This window comes from Exophiala bonariae (genome assembly GCF_035927105.1).
Source record: "Exophiala bonariae strain CCFEE 5792 chromosome Unknown scaffold_1, whole genome shotgun sequence".
NCBI lineage: Eukaryota > Fungi > Ascomycota > Eurotiomycetes > Chaetothyriales > Herpotrichiellaceae > Exophiala > Exophiala bonariae.
In genome coordinates this window covers 1,291,045-1,315,029 of record NW_027042476.1, presented here as the reverse complement: position 1 = coordinate 1,315,029, position 23,985 = coordinate 1,291,045, and the positions used below count along the sequence as shown (strand labels likewise).

The following is a 23,985-nucleotide window of genomic DNA, read 5'->3' as shown; positions in this document are numbered from 1 at the left end:
TCTCGAAGGGCGAGATTTTTCTCGGGACCACCTTGCTCGGGATATTCGACGGCTTTTGTCATTTGCTGCTCAAAATTGATTCGTCTTACGAGTATCTTCAATTGGATGCTAAATCTCAAGCCAACAAAGTTAAACTCATACCACAATCCGCAGCTTATGGCTGTCAGCTTGCCCGCCCGGGGTATTTCGGTGCTTTGATCTCGCGAGCTTCTCGCCTTTGAAGTTTGAGAAAAAGAGAACAACATTGTTTTAGGCAGGCAATGGGCACCACCGATGTTCTCATACCACATTCGAGATGGCGGAGGTTCCGGAAAACCAGAAGATTGAAGAGGTTCTACCGACAATCATCAATCACGACTTCGCAGCAACTGCTCAGTCTTTACTTCCAGATCTGTCTCATTCCAGACACGCCCCTGTGCGCATAGTTCGCTTCGCAGACGATGATTCCCAATTCTTCAACGTGAAGCCAGTCCTTGAAAGTGAGATTGGATTACTTTCCACTAAATTATGGGGCAAGGGGACCCAATTCATCCTAGACTTTGGTCTGCATTTGGTGGGCCATGTATCTTTTCGCATCGAGGCCGAGGGTTTGAACATTGATGCGCCATGTCGCCTGAACCTCACGTTTGGGGAATCGCCAATCGATGTGATAGAAGACATGACAGGCGTTGATACCTGGATCAGCACGAGCTGGCTGCCAGATGAAGTCATAAACATAGATTTTATGCCAGAGGACGTGGCATTGCCCCGTCGATACGCTTTCCGGTACCTACGAGTCCGCATTGTCGATACTTCACCAAAATATAAGGTCAAGTTTTCGGAGTTCTGCTGTACTGCCGTTAGCTCAGTCGCTTCTTCGACGCAAGTTGAGCTCTATGATTATCATGACCCCCTTCTCAACACCATCGACGAAATATCCATGTTAACACTAAGGGATTGTATGCAAACGGTCTTTGAAGATGGACCACGTCGAGATCGCCGTGTCTGGATAGGCGATTTGCGCCTGCAAGCTCTCACCAATTACCACACCTTGCGCGACTACAACCTTGCGAAACGCTGTTTGTACCTCTTCGCTGCAGTACCACGCTCTGACTCTTCTCTCCCAGCTTGCCTGTTTGAGAAGCCAGTGCTCATTCCAGCTACAGATTACATTGTTGATTACGACACACTTTTTGGTGTCATTGTCTATGATTATGTTGTTGCGACAGGGGACCTTGCCACTGGTCGCGAATTGTGGCCCACTATCCAGGGTTCTCTTCTCAAGGCCATCTCACATGTCGATCCAGAAACCCATCTCTTCGTCTCCTCAAAGACTACTGCGTGGAAGTTCTTGGACTGGGCCGAAAATCTCGACACCTCGGCTGGGTTACACGGCCTTCTCTTGTACAGCTTGGAACGTATAAACGCCCTTGCATCCCTCCTTTCCATCTCTCCACAACCCTATACGCAACTCATCTCACAATTGAGAGATGCTGCATCGAGTTTTATCTCACCACATTCACAACTCTTTATTTCTGGGCCACATTCTCAGATCTCCCTCGCCTCCGCCGCATGGCTCACCCTATCGGGGGCGTTCCCAGTAGCGACGTGTCGCAATGCCCTTCTCGGTGCCATGTCGCATCCAGACACCATCACACCTTTGACACCGTATCTCTACCACCATATAGTCGATGCGTTAGCAACTGTGTCTCTCTTCTCCGAAGCTATAGATCTTATAAAGAAATACTGGGGTGGCATGGTTAATGTCGGTGCCGACACTTTCTGGGAGTGTTTCGACGAGACCGATGCCAGGCGAAGTCCATATGGGGATGTTCGAAACAATAGCTTCTGTCATGCCTGGAGCTGTTCACCGAGTTGGCTGCTAAGAGTTAGGTTGAGTGATCATCTACGTGCAGAAGTCAAGGAGGGCGTGAGTATCGAAGAGCTTGAAAGAAGGCATGTCCAGAGGACGTGTGGCATTTAGAGTGCCACTCGCGCCCAAGGCCCTGGCCTCCCATGCTGCACTTGTACCTATACATTCACAATCTACTGCGTTTGAAGATGTGGGCCTTCACTTGAGACCGAAACAGTTATTCAATATATCGAGGACAATTCTCTGTGATACCGCGCAGGGATTATGGCAGTTGTCCTCACTCGGTACCTAGCTACCTACCAACCCAAGGTATCAAGCTCTTGGCCCAGAGGCGCCCCCGAGATTTCCCTCGGCAATCCAAGTCACCCCGCTCGCTCCTCCATGCCCAAAATTTCATACCTAAAGCTACAGACATGCCCGAGAATTAAGTTAGTGTCACAACTTGCCATGGTCAAGAACCTTATCATACCACGATTTCATGATCATGCCGAATGGTCAATCTATACCCCAGCCCCGTAAATTGCGGGCTCGACGCGTCTGTTTGCCGTGCCATGATAGAAAGGTAGATTCATTGGGGGGCACAGCTTGTTATTGGCATGCTAACTAATCCTCCTCTTCCAATGTAGTTGAGATGCGACCTTGAAAGCCGGACGCAAGAAGGTTTGACAAGTTGCGGTAATTGCATCGAGTCTTCAAGTTTCTGCCAGTGAGTCTGCCTCTAGAAGCCAATGGCTGAAAGTCGTCACAGTCGTTGTCCGAATGACCTTGGCTGATCTCTACCCAGGCCAAGGTCTCCAAAGAGACGGAAAAGGCGATTTCGTGACAGCCCTGGGGGCTCGAGTGCTCTAGAGCCCCAAGCATCGGTGCATCTCCATATCCTACCCGCCATCAACGGTGGCCCCAGAAACGGTCATCTGGACGCAGAATGGAATCAGACCGGATATCAGCCTTCGCGGTCGTCTCAAACCCGCGACCTAACTCGGCTTGATGAGATACCTGAAGGTTCTGATGCTCCAGGACACAACGCGGTGGCGGTGGCAAGCACACGACCTGCTGCCGCTCAGAGAGGCACGATTTCCTCTTCAACATCACGCTTACAAGCCTGTGCTGTGCCACCGACTGCTGATGTTGTCGACGATGTGTCTGGGGACGCAGGCATGGCGATCCCGCCAGCTCCAGCGGTGAGCTATCTCGGCAATAATGGTATTCTGCAGATTTTCGCTCGAGATTCTCACAGGATTGCCACTAACGATGCTGCGAACGTGTCGTCCTCATCAACTGGTTTGGAGGATAACCTTCCTCCACCGGAGCTACAGCAGAGTTTTGCTGATACGTATTTTAATCACTGCTGGCCATGGTGCCCTGTACTCGATAAGGCAACATTCTGGCAGAATTCCGATACAATGCATTCTCCCTTGCTGGTTAACGCTTTAGCACTTCTGGGCACTCAGATTCGGCCCCCGATCATACAACATGCAACAGCTGCTGAATATTATAACCGAGCAAAAATGCTCTTTTATATGGACCAAGACAGTAACCCTATCGTTTGCCTCCAAGCCATTATGCTGTTCTACTGGTGGGCACCACGTGGGTAAGACACTATCTTCCTGTGCCCCTTTCTCCTTATCTCTCTCGCGTATATCTATATGTGAACGCAGTACTCCAGCTGAAATTAATGCAACAGACCCTCACAAGTGCATAAAGATGCTGCGTGGTGGTGGACTGGTATCGCTATCAAGTATGCTCAGCAGGTGGGGCTTCATCGGGAGCCCAAGAACATACAAGACGTTGGGGGCGAAGCAATGCAAGGACTGCGAAGAAGGATCTGGTGGACGTTATTCGTAAGTTGACCACCGTACGATAGTCCCGCCGGGTTTAACAGTGGCCTGCAGGCTCGAGAACGCTTGACTTCGATCTGTCAAGGACGGCCTTGCACCATCAACCCCAAAGACTGTGATGTTCTCGAACCTACCGTTGCAGACTTCGGTCCGTCCCATTCCACAGATCCCCGAGCAGAGATTTTCGTTCATTGGGTTCGACTCTGCGCCATTATTGGTCGCGTAGGCCAACACTTGTCTCATAGCCCAGAACAAGCAGCTTTTCCCGCACCTCTTGCTGAAGAACTTGTCAAGTGGACTCAGAACCTTCCCTCCCACCTATCTCTGTCGACTATCTTTGATCGCGAACAAACCTTTGATCGGGACGTACTAGCCTTACACCTGCCATACCTCACCACCGTTACTGTTCTTCATTTGAATTGGTCCACACAGCATCCATCACAACCATGGCCGGAAGCCTACACGGCCGCAGTGTTATCAGCCTCTTGCGTCACTCACATCTTCAAAACTCTTCTGGCCAGAGGCGAGATCAAATTCCTTGGAGCAATCTCATCCTGGCATGTTGCGGTTGCGATTGTGGCTCTGTTGTATACACAAAGAATTGAAGGCCTCGCTGAAAGTGGCGCCGAGGACATCCGAGTTCTGAAATTAACTTTGGGTGAGCTGGCGCGCATTTGGCCCACTACAGAGATCTTCGTAAAAGGGTTTGACAGACTGAAGGCATTCGAAAACCTCCCATCTGGTAAACATGGTCAGGGAGCAACAGCGAGTGCGATCGACCACCCTACGACTTCTTCCCCACTCTCCGACGTCGATTGGTTTCATGGCATTGACTGGCGGAGCTATTTTCCCAACGTTACGGTGCATGTATCTGGCATCGCTGCCATCCTACTGGCAGAACAACCAACTGGATTTGTCTGGGAGGATATGTCCTGGTTAGCAGATCCGGCAATGCATCTCCAGAACTTGTTTGATACATCAGATGCTACCTTGGATCCTTTCATGGAGAACCTATCTGCGCTCAACTGGTTGGGAGAGTGACCATGTTACATTATGGGATTCTACTCTATCTTGAGCTCTGCCGCAGCATAGTGGAAAGTGACCTTAGACCACGACAAGTTTCCAGGGGGATGAGCGATTGCACAGAACTTAATCACAGGTTGGCCAAAACCCAGTCCACCTCCTCATCCGCTGTTTCGAGGATGTGGCTAGCTGCAAAGGTTGGTTTCCAGCCAATCTCTGACCCATGTACCGCCGAGAGTGTGCAACTGTTCGGAAGGTCAGTCTGAGCTATCAACCCTTTGGAAGCCATGATTGGTAGTATAATCATTGCAGTTTGACCTTCCAGAGTAAGAAATATAACACTTACATTCCTCCCAATTGCAAAGCAACGAATTCTTTTGGACATCCCAGTGCTGTGGCCATCTTTTCCAGCTCTTGATCGGAAGCCTGCGTTATAGAATCTTGATCAATGACGCCACGTTTCTTCAGGCTTCTCGCTATGACACTATACAGATCGACCCAGGCAACGCTACCAGCAGCCGCGAGATAATAACCTTGCCGACCATGGCCGGGATTATCGCCAGCCAGTATCTTCCGAAGAAGCTCTAGATACAACGTCGTGTTGTCCAGCACATGGCACACGGGCCATATCTACCACATCTTCGATCAGCAATTTGACAAGATTTGGGTCAAAGAGATGGATGTCATGTACAAACCGGACGTCCAGGATCAACACTCAAAACTTGCCTGGTCGCTTTTGCCGCGCGGATTATAGCAACCGTTTGAATCGAAATGGGGTTACCGAAACCTTCACCTTTCCCATCTGCGTACTGTTAGTCCCAGAATTGAGACGCCTCTCAAGCTACTGCAGAGCGGCTGAGAACAAGTCTGACTTACACACCACGCACGGGACAAAAACGTAACTTCTCACTCCATGTGCTGTGGCTTCCTCAATCACAGTATTGTTGGTGTCAATCGCCTGACGAGCGATGAAATCTCAGTGTTAGTGCTCGGACTTTATCACCAAGGGTATTGCTCGAGAAGAACTGGGAATCAAGGGAGGGGGGCTTGCCTGCTGGACCGGGGCGAGCAGTGGCGGGATCTGTGCCTTCTGAATCTCGTAAAGGCCCTCTTCGTTGTCCAGAAGTGGCCTGTCAATGGGAGCGCCAGCGTGACTGGAGAATATTTTGGCTCCACTCGTCTATATCAAGGAAGATCAACATCATTCTCCCTATTTGAATTGACATAGGGACGAATTTGCTGTAGAGATAATTAGGAGACGACACCTACGTGCAAGAAATGAACATCTAATCCAGTACTCTTCTTCACCTCGGCGAGGGCAGCGATGAAATGTTTTTGAGCCTCCACGTTGACAGCATCCACTAGGAAGTATACGATTGTTATTTTATTGCCGACCACCGCAGAATCAACTGCTTCTTTATCTCTGATGTCAAAGAACAGAGGCTCGGGCGTTGCAGCATATTGCTTGAGGGAAACGGCTTGTTCTTGCGTTCGCACAAGCGCAAAAAGCTTTTCGTATGGTGGCAGGGTCACGCTCGTCCACCGAGCAAGCAAAGTCCCTCCAAGATAGCCAGAGGCTCCGGTGAGCAGGATTCTATGAGACATGAGGATGGAAATACAACTAACGGGCTCTGTGTTTCAGAAGAGATCAAGCACGACAACAGCGAGCAGAATCTTGCCAAGACATTAAATATGCTATGCGTCGATTCTGCGTCAGATGAATGAACAGTCCGATGGTTTGTCTTGCGTGATGACCTCGTCCGCCGTGTCCTGCCACGATGAGATACATGTGCAGGCACTGAGTCCTGTGGCTCTTCGGAGTTTGGACGCTATTGGTCGACATGAGCCGAGATGCCATGAGATGATCTGGCCCAGCTTGGCTCAATTACTAACATCACTTACCCCGGCCGTGTCTCCGTGCGACGGCGTCCGTATTAATGGTGGATCGGGCCTCAGAAGAAGTCACAAATCTGCAGCATCTGGCAGGCCTCGCCCTAGTACGGGCAATTGACACGTATGGTGAAAGTAGTGCACTACACCGCTGAGCTATAAGGACAAAATGACAACACTCCGCAACGGAAACCATCAGAAGATCAAACCGACACTGACTGAATTGGCCTCCGGACATCTAGAGCGCCTCCGAAGCTGCATAGTGAAGGCTGAAGTGCGGGAAAAGGCGGTGCAGTGCCTTGTCGACTATCTTGGCGCTCTCATCTCTGGGTTGGCAGCGCCATGGAGCGCTGCACTTCTACAATATGCCAAAGTGGCAAGCCCTGGCAAGGGATCAGCACATGTCATGGGCCTTGACATACCTCTTGCGGCCGAGGTGGCTGCGTTCACCAACGCAGCACTTGCTCACAGGTAAGCCAGACCCCTGTCGTCAACGTCAATGGCCACTGTCGGTGACTCCCAGGACAGTATTATTAGAGATGACATGCATTTATCTGCAGGGGCTCATATCGGTGTCATGGTGATACCGGCTGCGCTGGCCCTTGCTCAGCGAGACAATTGGACTGGAGATCAGTTGCTGAGGAGCATAATCGGTGGCTACGATATGGCCGTTGCGCTGGGCTCCTCAGTCCGACATTCTGGTTCGTGCAATCCTCATTCCGCCCAAGTGGAATCATAGGCGCTTTCGGCGCTGCTGCAGTGGGTATCATTGCGGATCCGACAATTACTCAAGACGAGGGTGCTAGTGCCCTGGGGCTTGCCGCGAACACGGCTTCAGGGCTGAATGAATGGCCCTGGGCTGGAGGCCAAGAGATCAACACTCACATGGGTATAGCTAGTCGGAGTGGTATTTCCAGTTTCGAGTTAGCAAAGGCAGGTATATTGAGCAGCAAAACCGCCCTGGAGGGCAAAGATGGCCTGTTCCAGGCATATAATTGTGGGCCAAGTGCACCAGAAAGGTTCCGCAAATTTGTGATTGAATCAGAACTTGGCAGCGGGATAATGGGTGTCAAATTCAAACCTTTCGCGGGTTGCAACTTGATTCAAACCCCTGTAGCCGCCGTATTGGGACTACATTCCAAGGTCACTGGAGCTTCGGGACACATTGAAAATATCTCAATTATCACAACAACTGTGGCAAAGGAGTACCCAGGTTGTGACAGCTCAGGACCATTCGACAGTGTACAGCAAACGAAGATGAGTCTCCAGTATGGAGTGTCAGCCGCCTTGCTGTTCGGACGCATTGATGAGAACGCATACCGTCACTTCAATAGCGCAGATTTGGAGAGACTCATACAACGCTGCGTCATCTGCACCAATAGTGAGTTCGACCAGGAGCTCATACGAGGCAAACAGCCCTGCCAGTTGAAGATCCGAATGAAAGATGGCACGATCCACCAGGAATCGTTGTCGGACGTGCCCTGGTTGGGACCGCAAGGGGTCGAGGATCGATTTCGGCAGGAAGCTTCAGCCTTGTATGACACAGCCGACTTGGAGAGTTTGCTCCACGAGTGTAATGATATAGGAGGCAGGCCAGACTGCTCGAGAATCTTTGACCTGCTTGCGAAGAGGAGGGATCAACATGATGGAAAGACATGAAATAAAGGAACCCAGATGAGACAATTGTCAGACTCCTCTTAAACCAGCTATCCTATCTTCAAGGGGCAGCCGCTTGCCTCACCGCTTAGTCAACTCCTCCATCAAAAAATTGTTTCAGTGGCCATCTCGTCTTCCTAGCCAGAGCTCTGCTATTTCCAGCTTGGTCGGCCTCGTGTGTGAGAAAGACAGAGTGTTCAGGGAATAGAATACTTAAATGCTCATAAGCCCCGTAGGTACTCTAGCAGAGTGTCTAGCAGAGTGTCCCAGAAGGATGACTTTAAATACTGATATTTGAATGGTATGGCATACCTCAAAACAATTACAAGGTGTGAAAGTCGAAAAACTATATGTGCTTAGCTCAAGCCTCTAAGCGCCCCTCCACCTGCCCAGGACAGCTATATAGATATCTGCACACGTACTGATGGATCTATTCAGATGCTGTTGATGGTAGCAATCTACTTGCTTGACTCGCTAGTGGTTATCGGCGCTTCATGCTCAAACTTCTTCTTTGCCACCATTGTCAGGGGCTAATTTAACCTTCTCGTTCTCCAAATGTACAGCCTTTTCGTAAGTCTTCTTTGCAGGGTCAATGTCTTTGATGCAGAGAGCGCTAAGAATGGCCAAACATGCGAAACCCAATGCGGTATAGTAGACCACTTGGAAAGCCTGGATGTACGAGCGTTTGACTGCATACTGAGCAGTTGTAATGATCTGGGCGGTGATACCAGGGACTTTTGCATAGGCAGCGGCAGTGTTCACAGCAGCTGCTTGGATCAAGGCTCGTAGGTTAGACGTATCGAAGTCGGAGCCCGCAATTGCTTTCTGGACTTGGCCTGGCAGCCTTGTTGCAAACTGATTGTCTACAATCGAACCGTAAATGGCAGTGGCAACTGCACCACCAAGTAGACGAAATGTTGAGATTGCCCCGATCGCCACACCCCTGGAAGCATCCTTAAGTTAGCAAGAATCATTCTTGATCAGCGATTTTGGTGGTATAACTTACATGTCAGCTTGATCATCAAGGTTGAGAGATACCATGCTGAAAAGCATATACAGAGGTTGGTTAATTACACAGGACATGAGAAAGACCAAGGCGATGGCTTTGCCGTTTTGTCCAATATCTAGTGTAGACAAAGCCCCGATAAAGATAACCTGGAGACAGATGAACACGAGTATCTGGTACTTCTCATGGCCAAATCTGGCGCACACGACCCAAACCGAGATGAGTGACACTAGACAACGTCAGAATTATTGAGCGACAATTTTCCCATGTATAGGTTGCCATAACTTACACCAGGTTCCCATCAGGGTAACATTTGCGTATAACCCGCGCAAAATTGGTTCATTTGCTGACACATATAGCAAAGAGGACTGCCGAGGCCATAAGACCTGCATACTGTAGTACAGCATGCCGCAGCAGAATCCAACAACCACCAGCACGTTGTATCTTCATATTATCTGTTAGTCTGATAGTAACTTCGAAAGAGATATTTAAATGGATCTCACCCTCGCCATTGTCTGAAGAGTTTAGGAGGAAGGAACGGATATTTGAGGTTGGCGTTGAATACCCAAATGAAGAGAAGAACCAACAGGAAGAATCCCACGATGATAGGCGCAATGACCGCAGCATGCCGCCATGGGTACTGCCTACCGCCAAAACTCAGCCCGACCAGGAACAAAACACATCCAGCAGTGAAAAGAAATAGACCAACGTAGTCCATCTCTGCAACGAGCTTCCACTTCGATGCTCCGTCCTCCTTATGCTTTGTTTCAAATGTTGGAGGCTTGTAGAAAAAGAACATGCACACTAAACCGAATGCATGAAAGCCTGACATGTACCAATATGCACCTCGCCAGCCGATGCTGGTGTGCGCAATGAAAGCGTACGTAATGAGAGGACAGAAGAGACACATGATTGCGCTTGTTCCATAGAGTCCTAGGTTTAAATCAGTATACAACGTATCGAGATAGAGTTCAAAGAGTGACTAATGGCATACTCACCAAGCGCCGTCAACCTGTATTTATTAGGTATGAACTCCATGATGCAGGCAAATCCCATTTCTTGGAACCCGGATCCTACTCCAAACATAACACCAGCACCTATCATCTGGCCAATGCTTTGCCCTGTGGCCCCGACAATGGTCCCGATGAAAGAGATGGCAGCTCCACAAAGCATAAAGTTTCGGCGGCCAAATATATCTGACAAGCGTCCTCCCACGCTCACGAGAACTGATGCTCCGAGTGTCCAGGTGATATTAATCCAGGCGATATTCTTGCTGGGCCCTAGCTCCGCATTGATATAGGAAGCCGAGACAGCAGGAATGATCAAGGTCAATTCGTAGGCACTCAGCTGGGTGCAAATGGCCTAGAAGACACATTTCGCGTTAGCAACCCATTTCACATTTGACTCATTGATCTCCTTTCTAGGAGTGAGGCATACAAAGAAAGCCAACATTGTTTGCCTATTGATGCCGGGCCAAATTTCACCTTCCACATGCTCGATTGCCATGGCCCTGTCATGCGGGGTTTCATTTTGGGTAGCATTCTCCACCTGGCTCTCCGCCATGCTCTTCTCAACAGAGTTTTTGTCTACTGCCATTGTGAGTAGCTTGATCTGTATGGTCGCACTGCCTCAAGTATTGAACCTAGAATAGTGAAGAGCTCTTCATGATCCGGGGTTTCTGGGGTACTTATATAACCGAGTCTGGGGTATCTCAGCTCCCATTTAGCGTCAAGCACCTCAACAACAAGGAATATTTTACACCTTTCTCAAAAAGGATCCACTTACTTAGTGAGAACAATGATAATAATTGACGAATGGTTAGTCCTGGTAAGCACGGGGCATCTCGGTTGTTTGCCATCGAATCAGGATCAAAGATGTGTTGACCAATTCCCGAGTGCCGCACGTAGATCGGTGACGCTTCGGCAGGATATAATGAGTATAGCTCAATGCATTTGGCGAGGCTGCTTGTTTGAACCACGGGTTACTTGTACAGTGACCCCAGGCATGATGAGATTGGGCTGTGCTCCTCCAAGAGGTGCCGCGGCCATCGACCTGCCAGTCTTGTAACGAACATGGGATGGTGTTTCTGCAATAGTCTATGTCAAGCCTAGTGATGAATATCATGTATCTAGGACGCTCTATCACCATAGGCTATTCCGTACTGAAAGGCTCATTCACATGAGAAGGCGCCAGAAGCAACTAAGCTCCATAGCTTCGCATGTTTCCGCTTGCAAAGGCCCATGTCAAATACGAAGTCTTGGTAGACTGTCCGAAAGAGCCAGTCAAGTTGAAGATCTTGTGATTTCCGTACAAATGCAGTTTCTAGCTCAATCCCATGAGTCGCCTCTTACATTTACCACTGTCCTCTGGAACTTCTGCAACCAATAATTCTCATCAGTCCAATCGTCTTCCTCCGCATCCTTAAATCCCTCCTTTGCCACAGAATATGGCACGACCACGAATGAGTGTCCTGGACTAGAAATTAGTTTTCGGGGTGAAGATCTGGTCTGTGCAAACTTCACCATTTATCCCTTTGTCACATGAGATTCTCATTATAGCCGCGACACAGCTCTCAGGAGTGGCGAACTCGATCCCTTTTCGCCGCATACCTTCGTAGGTCTCGGCGGACTGTATGACAGTCCGGACATAGCTATGGTTCTCTCCTTTAGCTTCCGTGAATCTGATAAAAGCATAACGAAGCATCAATGAAGACTTACGAAGGGGCGACATAAGCAACTCGAATGCCCTGATTATGCGAATTCCATCGGACAGCTCTCATGAAACCCCGAAGGCCAAACTTCGCGGCCGAATACTCCCAACTCCCCTGGACAGCAACAGGTTAGCCAAGCTCAGAAAGCTCAAGATCAAGAAGATGTTTGAGGGTAGACCGAAAATGACAAAAGCACATACTAAATTGTCAACAAAACCAGCAAGACTCCCAATAAAGATGAAACACCGGTCCCGCTCATTGTCTTGCGGACTCCGCCGGAAGTAATGCACGGCCAATTTGAAAGTGTATAGAGCACCAACCAAGTTAATGTCGATGATATGTGTGCTTGGTTTCGTGGGCGTCACAAAGGGATCTAGATTTCCAATACTTGGCTCAGCACATGGTCATTGACTTCCAGCATATCACAAGACTGTAGCTTACCTTCCAATTGCATCATGGGGTCTCCAGAACCTCTGCCAACTCCAGCATTCGCAATGACAATATCCACGCTTTGGCTAGGGGATTTCGCTACGGCTGCTTCGAACAATCTTATTTGATCTTCCCAAGACCGAGTGTCAGATTGTACGAAACATACTTTCTGTCTTAACTCGAGTCAACCAAAATTACTACCGACTCTAGAGCACTCTTATGATGGACAATAAAGGCGTCGAGGAATACTCACGAGGTCAATTCTGACTCAACAGCTTCTCCTTTTACCTTGTTGATATCACAGAAGGTAACAAAAGCCCTCGAAAGTTGTCAGAATATTGGGTATACCCAGTCAGGAAATAGTGGAACCTACCCTGCGTCCACAAACGCCCGGACATATGCTTCTCCCAAGCCGTTGGCACCTAAATGAATCGAATATTGTCAGAAAAGCCATATTCAAAGGCATTCAGCTTCAAATAAAGGTCCAATGATAGAGCAGTCACAGACCTCCAGTTACAATCACGCTTTTCCCTTTGCACTGTGACTTGTCTGGGATGATGCTGCAGTCTACAGGCCCAGTGTAGTTGTATCGTTGAGGCGACATGGTCAACTAAGGAGTCTTTTCCTTCGTAATGCTTTCCCCCCGAATATGGTCGAATTTATTGTTGTGCAGTGCGATAGGCTCCAGCAGGGCTGATGAATTCACTCACAGATATCGCTTGAGAAGAACGGTGTTTACATCGACCAGACTCGAAACACTGTCTGCTTTATTAGGTAAAAGGCGCCATGACGTTCACTTCTGCGTAGGTCGAGGGGGTGGTAGGACAGCAGACGTGCTAAGGCATTGGGATGACCTGGGAAAGAGGGGATTGTGGTATCCAAGCCCGATCTCCCAGGACATTCGGCAATGATTATCCAATCACACAGGTGTGGATGAGCCCCCTCGCCCCGGCATTTCGGCAGCAGGTACCCCACATTCTCTCCAGGTAAATGCCAATTCGCCATCAGGTACTACTCGTACGAATGAGCCGAAGTCGACAGCGGTCTACCATTGAAGATCCCAATGTTCCAGGGACCAATCACTTTGCATAACACTCGATTATCATGAGAAGAAATCCGGCTATGAAGGCAACTACATCGCCATGGCGCGACTTCATTAGCACGTTTCTTGTTGCATGCGGAGATCTCGAAATCACTGATATTGCTCAGTGGAACAGGTCTAGACGTGTGGTCAATAAAGGGACCGCATCTTATGAATTGTTGCTAAGATAACAATTCTGTCGAACGTTAGTATTATCCCTCCTGTACAACCCGCTGCCACAAAGTTCTAGGAAACATCAGCAACAATTTCAACCTCCTTTCAAACCCAACAATGGCCTTGACAGAAGAATCGCTGGCGCCGAATGAGGCCTTTGGTTCATATGTCGAGCAGCAATTAGACAGCAAGCGCGTTGCTCCGCAGCCAACGAAAAATCTGCCTATCGATGACGGAACTCCATACGTTAACGGTCATCGTGGAATAACAGCACCGTTGTCGAATGGCACTACAGTCGAAAAGAAAAGCCCACTCACGGATAAAAGCAGATATTCCATTCCAATGGATGACAGGCTTGCCTTTACAGCCCGCAAGCTTCGGGTAGTCACAGTTGGCGCAGGCTTCTCCGGCCTCTTGATGGCTCACAAGTTTCAACATCGCTTTCCTGAAATGGACAAAATTGTCGAGCACACCATATTCGAGAAGCGCGGGGACTTTGGTGGCACTTGGCTTGTTAACCGGTATCCAGGAGTACAATGTGATGTTCCATCACATATATATGTATGTTGCGTTGTTTTTATGTCCCTATTCGAAGAAATATGTATAGCTTTGCTAAAATGACGACACGACACAGGCATTTCCATTCGACCCCAATCCAGAGTGGACAAAATTCTATTCCAGTGGGCAGGAAATCCATCAATACATCGTCAAAACTGTAAAGAAATGGAACCTTGATCGAGATGTACAATTGAACACAGAGGTTACTGCGGCGACTTGGGAGGAATCAAGAGGTCAATGGAAAGTGACCGTGGCACATAATGGCCAGACTCGGGACGAATGGGCAGATGTTCTGATATCCGGCCACGGGGTTCTTGAGTAAGCAACTGTCTATAATCTGTTATTTCTGCGAAGTCTACTGAAAAATGGGCTAACTGGATTTATAGCGTGTATAAGTGGCCTGAAATTCCTGGACTTACCGACTTCGTGGGCAAACAAGTTCATTCAGCCTACTGGGACGAGGACTATGATTACTCCCACAAGAGAATTGCAGTCATTGGGAATGGCTCATCGGGAGTTCAGATAGTGCCTCAAATGGCCAAGCTACCCGGCACATCGGTCATGAATTTCGCCCGTGGCCCGTCATGGATATACTACCGTGTCCCGCCATCACAGCATCTCGGCAAATCAGGAAAGTCAGGAAACAACCCGGAATATACTGAAGCTGAGAAGAAGAACTTTCGAGAAAATCCTGATGCCATGAGGGAACATCGAAAGGCTATGATTGGCCGTACCAACAGAGCTTTCAGAATGGTTTGCCTCCCCGTCCCTCGCCCCTCCTCCACCTCTTCATTCCAGACATCTAATGAGCCTTCTGTCTAGTTCATCAAAGACTCGGAGGCAAACAAAGAAGCCATGAGAGCAGCTCGTGAACAAATGGCGGAAAGGCTTGGACATGACGCTCAACTCTGCAAGATGCTGATCCCCGATTGGTCTCTGGGCTGTCGACGTATCACACCCGGAGAAGGCTACCTTGAATCATTTCTCCTGCCGAATTGTGACATTACGCAAAGCCCAATAACCCATATCTCAGAGAATGCTGTCCACACCGCAGATGGCATGGTACACGAGGTGGATGTCTGTAAGTTTACTAGTGACAAGCTGTCGTCAATGAAATTCTTTCCGCTGACATTTTCGATGCAAGTGGTATGTGCAACGGGATTTGACGTCTCATTTCGACCCCAGTTCCCTACTATCGGTCGAGATGGTGTCGATCTCAGGCAAAAATGGGGCGAGGAGCCTGAAGGCTACTTTTCTGTCGCCGCTGACAGGATGCCGAATTACTTTACGGTCTTAGGTCCAAACGCAGTCGCTGGACACGGATCTCTGCTCGAGGCGATGCACTGGAATGGTGATTACTTCATCCGCTGGATTAAAAAAATGGCGGAAGAAGATATCAAATCATTTTGCCCCAAAACTGACGTGATAGATCAGTTTGTCAAGTACGGGGACGAGATTCACAAGTCTCTGGTTTGGACAGCGCCTTGTAAGAGCTGGTACAAGCGAAACGAAATCAACGGGAGGGTGACAGCATTGTTCGGTGGCAGTGGGATGCTTTATAAACGCATCATTAGCGGTGAACTTCGAACGGAAGATTTTGACATTGAGTATCGAAGCGCCAATAGGTTCAAATTCATGGGAAACGGTTTTACGGAGATGGAAATGAATCCCGAAAATGATCTGGCCTGGTATATTGAACACTAACGAGTGAAAGAACATGAGCCGAGATTTGCGAGATCACTATGTGAGTGTTGAAATTCATAGATTTTTGAAACAAGCGTGTGTTTCATAAAAACAAATAAGCCATCGTCTTAACATCTCCGGCGAAGAGGACTTTACCCTATACTCGACTCATAAGTCTATGTCGCGGCACCATCCAGTGCATCTGCTGTAGTAGTAGTCGCATTCCAAGATGAAGCACTACACTTCTCGACCTCTGTCTTGGGTGGATCGGAAACTGGATCAAGACCCTTACCTAACTCCGTCGGAACAGGCTTCTGAACCTTCTCTCCCGCAACACCGACATCATCTCCAGCGTCGTCTAGCGGTGGATGGTCCTTGATATACTGCTGGATCTGGTCTGAGGTGGGATCTTCGTTCTTCCATGAGTTGGAACCTAGACAAAATCGGTAAGCTACGTGCAGCATGGGAAATCTATGTGATCGCTCTGTACCTGGGTTGCTATCAAGGAGTGCGAGGTTTCCAAGAATGTTAGCTTGGTCAGCGGAGTCTTGTATAGCCTGTATGAGGTTTAGCAGAAGTCATCAGGAAGGTACGCTGAGGACTTGCATTGGCATAATCCTGGACAAAAGCATCAATGTCAGCCTTGACATTAGCGTCGACATCCGCTTGCGTCCATTTGTCTCCATCAGGTTTGAGGCGATTCTGGGGTTGCCCGATCTTGCTGGTCAAAAGACGTTTCTCAGCAATAACACCTGCCAACCTAGACTTGAAGTTTACTGCTGCATTGACCATGCAGTAGATAGACTCCATGACATGTCTCTGGGAGGCAGCACCCACGATCAAGCTAATTTGTATTAGAACTTGGGGTCAGCTGTGTTCTCCTAATAAACTCACCCTTGAAGCTGTTCCTTTTGTTTCGCTCCGAGAACAATATCCGCCGCGAAGGTGCCGACCTCACCAAGCGCACCAATCACGCTCATAACTTTTCCGGCGATCTTCAGACCTGACAAGCAGGATCCGACAGTTTCGGATAGATCCATACCATTTTCTACCATGCTGCCGATCTTGAGTTCTCTGGACCAGTTCTGGCTGATGAGTTTAGCTGCAGCCTTTATCATGTTGATACCATCGGTAAGACCCCCTATTGACAGTCGTAAGTGTCTTGGTCAGCTTTCTCAAGGTTTTCTAACATCTGCTTGATGGACAATTGAATATCTCCTATCTGCATGGTAAGCTGCTCAACTCGAGCAGATCGGTTCACGTTGTCTGCGGTGATGTCAGCTCAACTAGGTAGCCTGGAGGTTCCTATCGAAAGCTACCTGGATAAGCGAAACTCATGATGCAGTTTGAAGTGGTAGGGTTAGCAGATCTCCTGCCGGACCTACCTGGTACACAGGGTATGGCGTTTCAAGATTGTAGTAGGGTTCAGTGGCATCCTTTATATGACGGTGCTGCGTTCTTGACCAATGTCGACAGTACCAGCCTAGGAATTTGTCTGAATCTTATTTCAAGAGCTTTGGAGGACGGCACTACCGGCACAGAAACCTGGTAGTGTGCGAATGTCGAACGAATCGCTTTCGTGGCGTCGACGACCGGCGTCAGGAAACTCCCAAATATCGAGGTCCCAACTAGATGGCGACCATGGGAATGGTCTACTTTTAGGTGGGTTGCTAGAGATAGTGGAAAACTCAGCTCATGGTTAGCCAGCCTATCCCAGACTTCTGCCTTTTCTTTGAGATCTTCAAGTTGGTTAACCTCAGCCGACGCATATTTTGACGGCCTGGGTACGAAGTCTCCTCTCAGCGTCCCAACAGCGAGCACGATCCTACTCCCGAGAATAGAGTCGATGGTCGTGGTATCATTGCCTTTGCTGAAGGTTCGGCTTGCGCTACGGACCAAACAGAACCACGTAAAAGCGTATTCAACTCGTGGGGCCAAGTGAGTGATCTGCGGAAGCAACGTAATAATTGGTGTAAAAGAGACACTTATCACGGTCTACCAATTGAAGCATTCAGTGGCTTGTGCTTGATGGACATTGGCTATCAGTTGAACCTTCGAAGCTGATTTTCTGCCAGAAAGGGTCGAGAGAAATAGGTGCATGTCTGCTTTCGTTTGCTTAGAACGAGAGATCCAAAGAGCAATCCTCGCTGATGTGACCGTCGACGGTGGCACCGGGTCTCAAGTTGGGGTGCCACAGACATCTTCTGTCATGCGAGTCTCATTCTGGTGCATGAATGTAGAACTTTTCTGGCATAGCCTCATCTGGATCGCGATGAATGGGAGATCGTCCGACAAGGATATCGCGTGTCTTACCAATCAAAGCGAGGATCTAGGTAGTCTCGTGTATGACGCTTCATCTTCCGATTTGCGCTAAAATTCAGCTGGAGCTTATGCTGCATTTCTTTTCCGCGAGCTCATTTCTTACCCCCGGCTCCAAACTACGCGCTTCATGAAAAGGCGCCCTCAAAAAGTGCACAGGTATATGATTAAGTTCTCCCTGCATGCGATATGGAAATATAATCGACATGTATGCGCGCTGAGTCACCGGAAAGTGTTCCAGCGAGATCAAACGAAGTGTGAACGGAGGTTGCAAATAAGGTCAGCTCAGAGGGCCCGCGGGTGCATGAGACCTCCGGGATAACTTTGTCCGCATAAGCAGTGGTCGACATTAGTTACTGCAATCCACCCGCATGTCAAGGAAGGTTGGACCCTTGGGTGAACGATTTATCGGATTTTACGAAGTTTTTAAGCCGGGAGATGCCTTGTTGTCCTCTACCTCCATATCTGCTACGATCAGGTCCTGTGAGAAGCTCTTTGGCTTGGTGACCCGAACTGCAGAACGGTGACCAGATCTCTTGCTCAACGGCTGCATAGTTCTTGATGTGACTTTCCTTTGTCCAGCTGATCATGCATTACAAGGTTGCAGCCTCAAAAAGAGTTTATTTATCTGGATGGAGCTATATGCCCTTTTATGTCTCGAATTGTTTGTTCGAGCGCGCCGATGCTTACCGCCATGCTTTCCACTTATTGTCCACCTGGGGTTTGAGGACGGCTGAGCAAGGGTGATGCATCCCAAGGTTGAAAGTCGGAGGCATCAACCTTAATTTCATCATTGGAATGGTGTAGTCATTTCTCAGCTTCACAGGGTATGCCTTCCTGGCAAGCAAGATAGTCGGTCGTGTTAGGTAGATGTGTGGCTAATTTCTGCGCAGGGCTTTTAAGCATGGGTAAGTGCTCTGAGTCGGGACAATATACAACCATAGAGGAATTCTGAATATTGTTTCCGGTCTAACATTCTTGTGGCTAATTCAGTTCCCTCAAAGTATGGGAGGCGTACAAAGTGTTGTCTCAGAAGCAGTCGCTGCTGTTGTTGATACTGCAGACGTCGTTGGTAAAGTTGTCATTGGGACTCGAGAAGGTGTTGGTAAAGCTGTGGTAGCTGCTGCTGCAGATGCTAGTGCTGCAGTAGAACATGGGCTCAAAGAAGTTGAAGTCAAAGCACAAGAAATCAAAGATGATGCGAGTAAGGAGTTCGACAATGTGTCGAAGAATATCACAGAAGGTGCCGAGCATGTGGGAAATAGTATCGGGGATCTATTCTATCCTGATAATCCAAAACGATGTGCTCGAGCACAGCAGCTCAAAGATGACATCGATTCGATGAAGGCTGAGTTGGATACCATCACTGCGGACATGTTTGCACTATTGCTCCTGTCAATTGTCCACAGTTAACAGTGACTCAGAAATAAATCTCTTGCGGAACTTGCCCCCGGGCTGGCTAGAATGTTGAAAGAACAGGGCCTTTCGACTCTTTCCGATCTTGAAGCGAAAATTGACTCTTCCTTGCCGCCAGAGGCTTCCCAGCAATGGAAGGACTTGACTAAACAGTATGGCAATGTCAAACCTCGTACCATTCAGAACAACTAAAGCCTTCAGTCTCTCCCGCGATGTCAGTATCGAAAAACTGATACTGACCGTCACTGGTTTGATTACAATTTCAGCTGGTGTGGTCGCTGGGGCACTTGTGATATGTTGAATCATAGCGGCAGCAACTGCAGGTACTGCCATTGAAGTGGTTGGAGCAGTGATGGCTATGATTGCGGTTGCTGTCGCGATCATGGCCATCATAGATGCCTCTAAGGAAAGGGAGGCAAGTCGATCGCGTTCTCGATCCAAACAATCCATCATCACTGACAAGGAATAGGAGTATGGCAAAATCATCGCCAAACTTGCATTTGCTCGAGTCGACGCAAGGCAAACGCTAGAGCAAGCACGCTTGTATCAGACCTTCGTCGGAACCCTGAGTAAGTCATGTAGAAGCCTCAAAGAAGCCTCAAGCTTCTGTGTCAACAGTTTCATCGATTGACTCCAAACAGGGCTCTACCTGAAGAAACCTGCTATAGCTACCTTTGATGAATGGACAAATGGCAAATTCAATCAACGTATTCTGGAACTATCTCGCTCGAGAATCATATCAGTGAGTACTAAATATGGAGACGGTAATTATCTGACACTCTTGCTCATAGGACTTGTCACTCTTGGACACTGACCGTGAGGGCGGATCTTGGACTCAGGAAGATCCAGATGTGACTGTACTCCCTCCTAGCGTCACTCAATCCGCTCCAGAAGCCGTTGCTGCTGCGACGAAAGATACGACTCAAGCTGTGGATCCACATGCGGCAGTATCAGATAGCCTTACAGCCTCTGCGGTGGTAGCCCAAACTTCTGCTCAAGACCCATTGGCTACTGTGCGAGGTGTAACCGAAGACTCCCCCCTAGCGGTTGATGCTGTTGACACAATAGGTGAAACCGCAGATAATTCAACAACGTTTCCACAGACCGCCATCAAGACTGTAACCTTAGGTCTCGATCGCAATCGAGCCGTCAAAGCCAGCTCTAAAAGGATGTTGACGCGCGGTCATGACAATCAGAACGGAGAGCGTCATGTTGATGGCGCTGGTCACAGTCCGCAGGGCCGTGGTAATGATACACGGGATCACAGTCAACCTCAAACTGACCAAGGAGGGCGCGGCAGGAGTGGAAGCCGGCACAGGGATGGAACACAGCAAAGGGCCCGTGACGATGGCCCTCGTGGTGCGTACCACCGACAGATTCAGCATCGTCATAGTAGGAGACCAGATTTTCGAAAGGTGAGCCTGCCGAATGAGTTTCTCATATTTCATGGGCACTTACTCAACTACGTTTAGACTATTATGCAACTTATCCATTCTGCAAACAAACCGGGTGACAAGATCCCGCCTCGAGATTTCCGCGTCTTGAAGCAGGAATCTAGGACTGATTGTGTGGTTATTGATGTCCATACAGTGAGTATAGCTAAAAAAGAAATGCTCGTTCGTGGGTCTTCTGACAGTACCAGAATGACGAATGGCATGTTCATGCCAACTATACCGAACCTTTACCAGAGCATGTTGACTTAAAGGATGCTCCATTCACATTCACGAATGTAAAAACTCAGGAGCAGTTACAGGACTGTCAGATCCTGCTGCTCGGGCATTTCACTCGGTAGGCAACCTCTGCATGAAGTCACTGCAGAGTCGAAACCCTGTATATATGCAGATACGGAGAATGTCAGTGACTCTGAAGAGCGAGCAGCTGTTGATGGAACATGTCGAAACACTGGAGACGTTATTGGAAAGATTGCTTTCAAGACCAACACCCAGCCCGCCCGTCCAGTCCTGGAGAGCTGTAAATGGATGCTTCTCATAAGTCTCTTTATACAAACTCAATGGCGTTATTCTATAGCTTCTTCATGTTTCAATGGATAATCTTAAGGTTGACAACAGAGCACGACTTGTCTCGTTAGGCACAAAGAAGTCGCGTGCTGACCATTGCTTGGCGCTGTTGAACACCTAAAGGCTCTTGGGCCCAAGCACGGGATCCTCGGGGTTAGGATAGGGGGCGGTCGGGCAATTATCAATTAGCTACCTACTTACCTACCTAGGTACGGATACCTACCAATTAAGACCTCAACTAGCTTGATGCACGCCTTAGGCGCCTATCTTATCCCCTTCCTCCCTTCCTGACAAGCTATCCAAACCATACTGTTTGATCACCGTATCCGCATCTACGAAGAATCCAGCAAAGCTAAATTGAATCTTGGATCGAGGCACCAAACTTCAAGCTCACATCCGTCGGAGCCATGACAAATGATCAGGAATTCAGCGGTCGGGTCACAGATCCAAAAGTGCGATCTGCATGCGACAGGTGCCGAAGTCAAAAACTCAGATGTGACCAGTCTTCAAGTCCAAATGATGCTGGCAAATGCACACGGTGTTTGAAATCAAAATACGATTGTGTAACTAGTGCGCCACGGCCTTCAGGAAGACCATCTCGCCAACAATTACGACAGCAAGTCAAGTCAAGGAAGCCAACTCATCTGTCGGAGCTCGAACCTGCAAGATCCGAACCATTGTCTAGCATATCGGGCGTTGATACCTTGGATTCAACAACTACCACAACATTCCCAACGCTACCCACGCACACCGAAAAGCCATCAACTGGGTTTGATACTTTTGGAAGTTCAATTTTTACAAACCTACCACTTGAGAGTCTCGCTTTTGGAGACACATTTCTGGCAATCGACAAAGAACACCCGACTTCTAGCTCTTATGGAACTGGTCTTGATTTCCAACCCGAGATATCTATGCTGGAACTGGATTTTTCCGCTGGTAGTCTGAGTGAAGTATGGTTGAAGAAAGGCATCCAGCCGCACATTTTTATGAATCGAGACAAGTCATATCATCTGAAGAAACTTGCTGCCCTTAACTCGGTCCTTCTCCAGCATTTGGCTGTGATTGATAAGCTTGTCTACGGCGATTGTTGTGGAAATAGCCCATTGATGGAACGTACCTTGCCAGCACAACATTCGTCGCTACATTCACACCATCCAGAGAGCAACCTTGATATCAAAGCTATACTCGGTGCCTTGCAGGAATTTACGAGCATCGTTGGCTCGTTTCTCATGTTTACTCCGATTACGACCGCACCTCGACTGACGCCATATCTAGATACTTCTGAAGAGGATGCAAAGTCCGACTGTTCGGATATTGAATTCGACAAACGATCGCTTCCGGAAGGGACGAGTGACACGGGCCATTGCTGGACCGACCACGATCTGCCTAGTGCTACAGAACAGACAAGTCGAGGTGACACTTCTTCAGGGGGTCCACTTATTGATTACCCTACAATTCTGGCACTCACTACTTGCTACGTTTCCTTGGTGCGGTTGCTGAGAATGGCATTCTACAGGATACTGTCGTGCTTGGAAGCTTTGTCCGAACATGATGCTGTGCCATCATACAAATCTCTGCCACCTTTGATTCCTAACCTCGATCTGGGTGGATTCTCATTCAGCATGCATCGTTCGATGCAGATATCAGTGTTCATGCATGTGGCTTTAGATTTACTCTGGCGTGCTGAAAAGGGCATCACTGCCGTTGCAGCAGCAGAGCGTACGGGCGCATCCACCACCTCCAGCGGGCATATGGAGCTTCTAAAGACGATGTTGAAGCAAGAAGCAGCTACAGCAGAACGATTAATTCATACGAGTAAGAGCGGTGCTATCGGTCGACAGTCCCTCAAAAGCCTGGCTGGACGAATCCGTGATTTGTGTAGAGGACATGTTTGTCTTCAGCTTGAGGAAACGACGTTCCAAGTGGACACTACTGGAGCAACATTTGATGCAGGGATGGAGCTTGCAGGGTGATTTGAACACTCTTCGGAGAGTTTTTTTTAATTCTGGCCATTCTTAAGCAAACATGCTCAGTGGATCAATCTAATTAAGAAGGCCTGATAGCTCGATTTCAAATCGAGGGCCTTGTCGGAAGGTATGTGCAGACAATGATGTGCTTTGGGCTGGAACTTTCGGAAGGTTTTGTATCGCCTCGTAAGGCGCAAAACCTTCCGAGGTTTCCCACTCAGGGAGGAGCGTCAGATTACCCCAAGAGCGAGATTGATATAATCGGATGGGATGGTTTCCTGCCACACAAGGGCTTTTGCAAAGCTCACTATTAAATGAACCTGGCTTCCCGTACTCGAGATGTCAAAATACTTAACTTGCGGCAG

The 23,985-nt window shown here is 48.6% G+C and overlaps 8 protein-coding genes across 8 annotated transcripts; 4 read left to right on the top strand and 4 right to left on the bottom strand.

Moving 5' to 3' along the window:
* Positions 1-295: 295 nt before the first annotated feature.
* LTR84_000469 (uncharacterized protein) lies at positions 296-4,731 on the top strand (the record flags this gene model as incomplete). Its single annotated transcript, XM_064844099.1, has 4 exons — positions 296-1,950; positions 2,643-3,443; positions 3,537-3,693; positions 3,745-4,731. 4 exons carry the CDS (start codon positions 296-298, stop codon positions 4,729-4,731), a joined length of 3,600 nt encoding a protein of 1,199 aa, XP_064711959.1.
* A 112-nt stretch (positions 4,732-4,843) lies between these two features.
* Positions 4,844-6,318, bottom strand: LTR84_000468 (uncharacterized protein; the record flags this gene model as incomplete). The annotated part of the gene is made up of 6 exons (XM_064844098.1): positions 4,844-4,958; positions 5,060-5,343; positions 5,409-5,515; positions 5,590-5,671; positions 5,717-5,893; positions 5,983-6,318. 6 exons carry the CDS (start codon positions 6,316-6,318, stop codon positions 4,844-4,846), a joined length of 1,101 nt encoding a protein of 366 aa, XP_064711958.1.
* A 454-nt stretch (positions 6,319-6,772) lies between these two features.
* LTR84_000467 (uncharacterized protein) lies at positions 6,773-8,262 on the top strand (the record flags this gene model as incomplete). Its single annotated transcript, XM_064844097.1, has 3 exons — positions 6,773-7,074; positions 7,132-7,304; positions 7,343-8,262. The coding sequence occupies 3 exons, from the start codon at positions 6,773-6,775 to the stop codon at positions 8,260-8,262; spliced, it is 1,395 nt and encodes a 464-aa protein (XP_064711957.1).
* Positions 8,263-8,757: 495 nt separating this feature from the next.
* On the bottom strand, positions 8,758-10,861 carry LTR84_000466 (uncharacterized protein; the record flags this gene model as incomplete). The annotated part of the gene is made up of 7 exons (XM_064844096.1): positions 8,758-9,202; positions 9,266-9,494; positions 9,555-9,611; positions 9,660-9,709; positions 9,769-10,198; positions 10,264-10,627; positions 10,703-10,861. The coding sequence occupies 7 exons, from the start codon at positions 10,859-10,861 to the stop codon at positions 8,758-8,760; spliced, it is 1,734 nt and encodes a 577-aa protein (XP_064711956.1).
* A 731-nt stretch (positions 10,862-11,592) lies between these two features.
* LTR84_000465 (uncharacterized protein) lies at positions 11,593-13,008 on the bottom strand (the record flags this gene model as incomplete). Its single annotated transcript, XM_064844095.1, has 8 exons — positions 11,593-11,735; positions 11,788-11,915; positions 11,983-12,089; positions 12,176-12,348; positions 12,417-12,523; positions 12,658-12,723; positions 12,778-12,826; positions 12,912-13,008. The coding sequence occupies 8 exons, from the start codon at positions 13,006-13,008 to the stop codon at positions 11,593-11,595; spliced, it is 870 nt and encodes a 289-aa protein (XP_064711955.1).
* A 768-nt stretch (positions 13,009-13,776) lies between these two features.
* On the top strand, positions 13,777-15,921 carry LTR84_000464 (uncharacterized protein; the record flags this gene model as incomplete). Its single annotated transcript, XM_064844094.1, has 5 exons — positions 13,777-14,190; positions 14,294-14,535; positions 14,604-14,970; positions 15,040-15,298; positions 15,362-15,921. The coding sequence occupies 5 exons, from the start codon at positions 13,777-13,779 to the stop codon at positions 15,919-15,921; spliced, it is 1,842 nt and encodes a 613-aa protein (XP_064711954.1).
* A 155-nt stretch (positions 15,922-16,076) lies between these two features.
* Positions 16,077-17,018, bottom strand: LTR84_000463 (uncharacterized protein; the record flags this gene model as incomplete). The annotated part of the gene is made up of 4 exons (XM_064844093.1): positions 16,077-16,333; positions 16,391-16,432; positions 16,494-16,744; positions 16,795-17,018. The coding sequence occupies 4 exons, from the start codon at positions 17,016-17,018 to the stop codon at positions 16,077-16,079; spliced, it is 774 nt and encodes a 257-aa protein (XP_064711953.1).
* Positions 17,019-19,224: 2,206 nt separating this feature from the next.
* Positions 19,225-23,626, top strand: LTR84_000462 (uncharacterized protein; the record flags this gene model as incomplete). Its single annotated transcript, XM_064844092.1, has 10 exons — positions 19,225-19,595; positions 19,644-19,787; positions 19,837-19,883; positions 19,944-20,050; positions 20,105-20,204; positions 20,277-20,377; positions 20,427-21,050; positions 21,108-21,224; positions 21,278-21,423; positions 22,225-23,626. The coding sequence occupies 10 exons, from the start codon at positions 19,225-19,227 to the stop codon at positions 23,624-23,626; spliced, it is 3,159 nt and encodes a 1,052-aa protein (XP_064711952.1).
* Positions 23,627-23,985: the final 359 nt, after the last annotated feature.